We start from the raw sequence: 7,844 nt of genomic DNA on the forward strand, positions 1-7,844 counted from the left end.
ATTTGAATAGTGTTTCGTACTATCATTTTTATCTCTTGTTTGTTGCACTAGTGCACAAATCTTCAAATGTAATTCCTTTAACACTGTATTTACTTACTCTTATGAGTCTAGTATAACTTTCTCAAATCTCCACTTAGTCGTTCCTACGCGCAATACGTAAACTTTCAACTCGCTCGCGATAATGTGAAATTTACGAGCAATTCATGTAACGATAAGATAATTAACTAATACTAGCATAAATAATTATAAAAATAATTATTTTAAGAATAAAAAACATGAGTCCTCACAGTGGGTTAACCCCAAACTTTGCGACAATGGAAGAAAATTTTGTGCTATATTACAATCAAGAGTTGTGGAAAAAACAAAAAAGCTAAAGTATTTACAAAGGGCATTTTGGAAAAATTATTTTTGGGAAAAACAGAGAAGCTAAAATGAACCAGCAACATTGGCCATTCCAATTCCACCAAGGATATTTTGGAAAAATTATTTTTATCCATACCAAATTCATGGGTAATTTTGTCTATCCGACATTTAACTTTCGGCCATCAACTCCGTTACCAATTCAGTGCTTTGACTAGCATTCAAGGTGATAAAGTGCCAAAAAATTAACGTTAAGAGATAAAGTGAAATCGCTACAAACCTTATGAGAGTTTTCGTGATTTTTCCCGAGAATTAATACTCCTAAATTCATACAGGACAGCGGAAGGCCTCTCTGTATCATCAACCTGCGTTCAACAATACCAAAAAAAAAAAACAAAAAAGATATAGAGAGAGTTTATTATGCAGCATTTTATTAGTTTCATGACTTAGGCTTCCTTTGGATGGAGAGAAAAGGACAGAAAAGAAAGTGACCAGAGAGAAAGCCGTACCATTTCCTTCATTTGGGAGTTTTAATATGGACAGAAAAGAAGGGAAATGAACGGATAGGACCCCTTCCAATTGGTGAAAATTTTTCCGCCCAAAAATGGGAAGAAATGGACGGAAACTTGTTAGGCGGCAAAAGGTATTTTTAATATGACATTTTTGTCCCTTAAAAGCTGATACAAAAATTTATTATTCCCAATATATCCTAAAGTTCATTTGTAAAACCACCGATTCATTTTTTTCTCAGCTCTTACTTTCAATACTTCCAACTGGATTCACTTGGCTTTCTTCCGTTCAACACCCACAATTCAATAACAGGTATTTCTTTGACTCAATCTCTTCTTTCTTTCTTTCTTTGCTCAATCTTCTTTAGAAAATTATGGAAAAAGCATTTTTTTGTGTAGATTGTTATTGTTTATATTCTAAATTTTTTTATTCACTTTCTGTATAAAATTCTTGTCTGCGGGAAATCTTGATCTTTATATTATTGATTTGTGATTATATCTTGCATGGTTATGGTACATGTAAGTTTCGGTGGTGATACATGAATATGAAATTTAAATGCATACATTCTGTTTGTTTATTTGCCTGTGTAAGCTTCAAAGTGTAAAATGATAAACACAGAGTCCATAAACAATATGTTAGCCTCTTTTATTGTAATAATGCATGTTTCTTTGAAATGATTACAAAGATAGTAATACTAGAAGTATTGTTTTGAATGGAGGCTGATGTTCAAAAACAAAATTAGAGATCTCCTTATTCATCATCCCCAAGAGGTTTCATGCTTGTCCCTGCTCAAGTTACGATCCTGGGTATATAATAAGCCTTAAATTGCCTTGAAAACAGTCCAAAGTAAGGATTGGTAATAGTAAAGTTTAAAACTGCCGAAGCTTCTGCAAGTCTGGCCATGTAAACTTTGTCTTTAGGTAGGTACAAAAATTCGGAATTCAATTATCTCAAGAAGAATGCAACTTGCATGTAAAATTTTTTTTTTTAAAGTAATTTGTTAAATAGCCTGCCTGAAACCCGCTTGCGGGTTTCCCCCTTATGTAAAATGACTAAAAGCTGCTTTTCTGTTCTATTTATATCAAACACATACTCTCAAACCCTCACCTGAAGGGTGAGGATGAGAGGGGAGGTTTGCTGGGCATCCTAGGGCCCTCCGATGGGCATGTGCAACTCAACGCAGCTTGCATGTAAAAATTTTTTTTTTTTTAAGTAATTTGTTAAATAGCCTGAAACCCGCTTGCGGGTTTCCCCCTTTTTTTTTTTTAAAAATAAATTCTATGCTAAAATGACTTAAAACAAAAATAAAAGACTAAAAGTAAATAAAAACTAGCATGAAAAATAAAAATAACAGTAAATAAAAATACACTAAAAATTTGGTGTCTACAGTAGTTACTGAATAATCTGGAAACAGATTGAATGAAGACTCAGAAGAAACGGAAGCTGGTCTCTTATTATTAAAGAGTGAAGGCTAAAATAGGCATATCAGGTGAAAGTTTGTGGTGGAAATCTGTTTTTCGCATATGCACGCGCCTTTGCAGTTCGTTTAAGACACACGCCGAATATTTGACGATTTCCGTCCACTTTTCAGGTTAATTCAAACCACGGGGTATCGACTGGTATGATATTAAACCACAGGGGGTTTTTATGTATGATTGCTTAACCACAGGGGGCTTTTTTGTTGTTTACCCAAAATTTTATAAACATTAGGATGGATCAAGTGGTGAAGAAGTAAAGATTGAGATAATCGAATAATTACTGGTAAACTTGAGGCGATTTACATGCATGCAAGAGAATCGAAATCCAGCAAGAAATTTGTTGTATTATTCACCTTGTGGGAATGCATATGCAATTGTTTTAGAAATTTGTCTTGTCCAAATATTCTATTTATGGGAACAAAAAAGCTAATTTTTGGACTTTGATTTACAAATAGAAAGGGCAAATATGTAAAGTTGTGTTCTCATAAAATCCTTTCTTTCCATATCTCTCCAACTCTCAAACAAGAGAAAGATATTTCTTTTCTTTTCTTTCATTAAACTCCCAAACGAAATATGCATCTTTTTCCTTCTCTTCCTTTCTTTCGTAAGCTATCTTTTCTTTTCTTTTATCTTCCTTCATAAACTCCCAAACTAAGCCTTAGTCACATTTCGAGGCAAGTCAACTGTAAACTCTGAAGTACTATTTCCAACTCTGCTAGGTGGAAGAAATTCCCTTCTACTTTTCTTTTTTCTCCAAAAAAAATCTTCATCCCTCGAAAAATGGCTAACATCCCAGATGCTGCACTGGGATTCATCCTACAAAACCTGAAAGAATCGGTTCAATACAATGCTGAATTAATAGGTGGAGTGAAGGACAATGTTAAGGAGCTCTGTGAAGATCTTGAAACGTTGAGAGCCTTCATCAGGGAGTACACAGATAAGTACAGTGACAATGAGATCCTTGAAAAGTTAGCCAGTAAAATCAGGGGTGTGGTTTATCGAGCTGAGGATGCAATTGAAACATACATCTCTTGTGCTTCAGTGCAGAAATTGAGAAGGGCGATCAGCAAAGCTGCCCATTTTGTTGATTATATTTCAGACCTTCGAGCTGTGGGGAAAGAGATTGAGAAGGTCAGCAAAGATGTGCAGGAGATTTACCAAAACAGGGCAGCACTTGGATTTGCTGCTATGCAAATTGAGGAGATATCCAACAGACGTCAAAAGAAGAAAAAGGTAATAGATGAACCACTACTGGTTTTTTGCTTTGTGTCTACAATACTTGGATTCTTGTAAATTTGTATGCTCCTAAGCCATTAAGCATCATTTATGATCTGGTGTTATTAAGTGCTTAAGACTGATGACTTTTTTGCTTGATAGATCTAAAGGAGGAAAAATTGATTGGTAAATCAGTGGTTTAAATTTAGTAGAATTCAAGTGGAATTAAGTCAACTAGAATTATGGGATAGGTAATACTTTGATTTGATAAGGGGATATTTGATCCATTGTTATTTCCCATAAATACCAGATGATGATTCTGAGGAAAGTCAAAAAAAAAAAAAACAAAAAAGAAGGATATGAACGGAACTATATGGATAAAGATCTCAGTAACACATAACTTTTCAGTGATTTTTCATTAATTAACATCCTGAGCTGGATGAAATCCTACATAAGTCCTTTCTGTGTTCAAAGTTTATCTTTTGATTTTCAAGTGCTGACGTATCCCAGATATACCGCATGTCTTTGTAATGCCTAGGGTTTTTAAATTTGTTTGTAATCGTCCGGAAGTTTTTTTGTAGAGTAATTACTGTTTAGTGTTCTTAAGGTGTAAAAGAAATGGATTTTGAGCCAAACTCTCTAGTGTCATTGCATCGCAATTTCATTTCTAAAATATAGATTGTAAAGAAAAAGCTCAATGCAGCCATTGTCTAGTCCAATCTGTTTCTTGGTTCTACGTTGCAGTATGGTCATAAGTCATAACATTGTGAGTGGGATAAATATAGAGTGAGATGGATTGTGGTAAGTTACTCTTCAAGCCTTCTGTTAGGGTAAGCCCATTTGTATTGAATCAGACTCTTTTATCCATCACTGACGTGTTCTTTTCATACTTGTGTGGTCTAAAAAGCGGCCACTAAAAGAAACTTTTTACTTGCTCTATGCAGCCATTGTCTAGTCCAGTCTGTTTCTTGATTCTACGTTGCATTATGGTCATAAGTCATAACATTGTGAGTGGGATAAATATATAGTGAGATGGGTTGTGGTAAGTTACTCTTCAAGCCTTCTGTTAGGGTAAGCCCATTTGTATTGAATCAGACTCTTTTATCCATCACTGACGTGTTCTTTTCATACTTGCTTGGTCTAAAAAGCAGCCACTAAAAGAAACTTTTTACTTGCTCTATATAGTGGTCGCTAGAGAGGGAAAAAAAATTCACTTGGCAGGTATTCAAAAGCAGATTAGTAGTTACCACATTTCATTAATCACCCCTATGGAATGTCCTGTCTTTTGGTTTTGAATTTCCAAGTGTGATATATCTACCATTTAATTTACAGACTCCAGTGGTTGAGGAAGATAATGTGGTTGGTTTTGATGACGCGGCTAAAGAAGTAATTGAGCTTCTTACAGGAGAATCAGATGATCAATCGGATCAACTAGAAGTAATCTCAATCATTGGAATGCTTGGCCTTGGGAAGACGACACTAGCCAAAAAAGTTTTAAATGACCCTAAAATTGAGTATGAATTCTATACTCGTGCATTTGTGAATGTGTCTCAAGAATATGAAAGGAAGGAAATGTTCCTCAAAATTTTGGGTCAGTTTACTCAAATTACTGATCAAATGAATAAGATGTCCGATGAACAGTTGTGTAAAGAACTCCATGATCAATTGAAGACTCGAAAGTATCTGATTGTGATGGATGATGTGTGGACCAATGAAGCATGGGATCAGCTCAAGGGTGCTTTGCCCAACAATAATAAACGGAGTAGAGTTCTAATAACAAGCCGACACAAACCTGTAGCTGTTCATGCTAATCAAAGTATTGATCCTTATTTTTTGCGGTTTCTGTACCCAGAAGAGAGTCGAGAGTTATTGCGAAGAAAGGTTTTTGGAAACAATTGTTGCCCCTCAGAGTTGGAGGCTTATGAACTGCGCATTTTGCAGAAGTGTGATGGACTACCGTTAGCTATAGTGGTAGTTGCAGGTATACTTGTGAATCATCGAGATAGAACAGATTGGTGGAAGAAAGTAGCTGAAGATGTGAATGATTATGTTGCAAGAAAACAAGAGCAGAGTTATGATGTGATCAAGCTAAGTTACAATCACATGCCATATTATTTGAAGCCATGTTTTCTCTACCTTGGAGTCTTCCGTGAAGATTTTGAGATCCCGGTGTGGAAGTTGGTTCGGCTGTGGATCGCTGAAGGATTTATTCCACGGGATGGGTGTATGAGTCTGGAGGATATAGCGGAGGATTATTTGGAGGAATTGGTGGACAGAAATTTAGTAATGGTGGGGCACAGGAGGTTGACTGGTCAAATAAAAACATGTCGAATTCATGATACTTTGCGTGACTTCTGCAAGAAGGAAGCCACGAAAGAAAATCTTTTCCAAGAAATAAAAAGGTTTGATCAAGCCCCTTCTTTTTCTGCTGACCGTTCTTCTGATGGTTTTCGTCGCTTGTGTGTGAATGCATTTGTTGCTGATTATATTAAATCAAAACCATCTGGTGAATTTGTCCGATCATTTCTGAGCTTTGCCAAGGATGAAACCACTTTGCAACCCGAACATGTCTCATTGATCCCTAAAGCCTTCAAACTTCTTAGAGTTTTAGATGCTAGATCACTTATTTTAACCCGTTTTCCCACTGACTTGCTTTACCTGGTTCTTTTGAAATACATTGCTGTCTCTTGCAACTTCAAAATCCTTCCTGAGAAACTGTCAAATCTCTGGAACTTACAGACTCTCATAGTAGAAACATCATCTCGTACCCTTGAAATTAAAGCAGACATATGGAAGCTTCCACAACTAAGACATGTACACACTAATGCTTCCACAAGTCTGGTAGAATCTAAGAAAGAGCTCATTATTAATGCACACTTGAAAACCCTTTCTACAATTTCACCAGAAAGTTGCAGAGCAGAACTGTTTGTTAGGGCTCCCAAACTCAAGAAGTTGGGTGTATGTGGAAAACTAGTTAATGTCATACAGCCCACTGGTCAGTCTAGCTTGTTTGCCAACCTCTTCAAATTGGAAGACCTTGAAAATTTGAAGCTGTTGAATGATGATATTACTTTTAAGTTACATGCTCTTCCTCAAGAAAACATGTTTCCTAGGAAGCTAACCAGGTTGACTTTACTAAATACCTTGCTCGATTGGAAGCACATGTCCACATTGGGAAAGCTGGAGAAGCTTGAGGTGCTGAAGTTGAAAGATAATGCATTTCAAGGAGAGCTGTGGCGAACAGAAGGTGGTGGTTTTCGTAATCTTAAGGTTTTGCACATTGGCAGTACAAATTTAGTGATGTGGAAAGCTTTGGCTAGTCATTTTCCCATACTAAGAAGCCTGTTCCTCAGGCATTGCACTAAGCTTGAGGCTGTCCCATCTGGTCTTGGAGATATAGCTACCCTCCAAGAAATTGACCTCTACTGTACCAACTCTATGGTCGCTAAATCTGCAAGAAACATTCAAGTTTTGAAATTGAAGGTTCAAGCAAATGATAAGAACAAAAGAGGAGCTGCATTTAAACTCTCAGTTTATCCTCCAGATCAGTGATTCCAACACAAATAAGCTCATAATTGCTGCCTTAACAGGTTAGGAAAAAATTTTGCTTTCTATTCTAATTTCGCTCAAGGTTCTTTTCCCTTCAAAGTTCTATTCTACATGCATGGAGTAATTCAAAATATAGGAGCTAGACTATTTCAACAGCTAACAATTGCTACTTAATTGTTCTTCTTCCTTCTAATTTTTTTTAATTAATTTGCAGAATGTTTAACTTCTGTAAGAGGAAGGCCGTGGATCTACATTGCTGGTTGAAACATTGGGAAGCAGGACAGTTGAGTAGAAATTGTCTCAACTAGATCGTCTGGGACTAAGTTTTCAGCTGGAGAACTGAACTTCTGTATTGGGATTTTCTACTTGTCTCTTTCATGAGAGCCCAGGATTGTACTTCTTTTTTATTCTGGTACTCTTTCGGCAAATTTAACTAGCCTTTGTCTTGTATCTCCTCAATTTTTAAAAATTAAGTCTTCTTTTATTCTCTCCCTGTATTGATAGCTATCAATGTTACACCCTGACGGCAACAGTCATTCAATCAATAAGAAAACTTGCCTTCCAGCTAAACGCAAAAGATAAAAAGAAAAAAAAAGAAATCTGCATGTTTAAAACTTTTATCATTGGAGAAATTTCTGAAACAATTTATTCAAGAGCAGCACTTGAAAAATGAAATGAATATGAATGACTTGGATTTGCCTGGAGTCAAAGTTTTTGCCTTGGAGGAGGTAA

The 7,844-nt window shown here is 36.1% G+C and overlaps 1 protein-coding gene across 2 annotated transcripts; it reads left to right on the forward strand.

Moving 5' to 3' along the window:
* The first annotated feature begins 984 nt into the window (after nucleotides 1–984).
* Nucleotides 985–7,596, forward strand: LOC113732570 (putative late blight resistance protein homolog R1A-3). Of its 2 annotated transcripts, XM_072080591.1 has the most exons (5): nucleotides 985–1,003; nucleotides 1,112–1,182; nucleotides 2,462–3,581; nucleotides 4,896–7,153; nucleotides 7,327–7,596. In XM_072080591.1, the coding sequence occupies exons 3-4, from the start codon at nucleotides 3,129–3,131 to the stop codon at nucleotides 7,113–7,115; spliced, it is 2,673 nt and encodes an 890-aa protein (XP_071936692.1). In that variant the 5' UTR covers nucleotides 985–1,003; nucleotides 1,112–1,182; nucleotides 2,462–3,128; the 3' UTR covers nucleotides 7,116–7,153; nucleotides 7,327–7,596. The 2 variants fall into 2 exon arrangements, with proteins under 2 accessions (XP_071936692.1, XP_027114242.1); XM_027258441.2 differs by lacking the exon at nucleotides 985–1,003 and having other exon boundaries at nucleotides 1,057–1,182.
* The last annotated feature ends 248 nt before the right edge of the window (nucleotides 7,597–7,844 follow it).

Source organism: Coffea arabica, chromosome 2e, assembly GCF_036785885.1.
Source record: "Coffea arabica cultivar ET-39 chromosome 2e, Coffea Arabica ET-39 HiFi, whole genome shotgun sequence".
In the NCBI taxonomy this organism is placed as follows: Eukaryota; Viridiplantae; Streptophyta; class Magnoliopsida; order Gentianales; family Rubiaceae; genus Coffea; species Coffea arabica.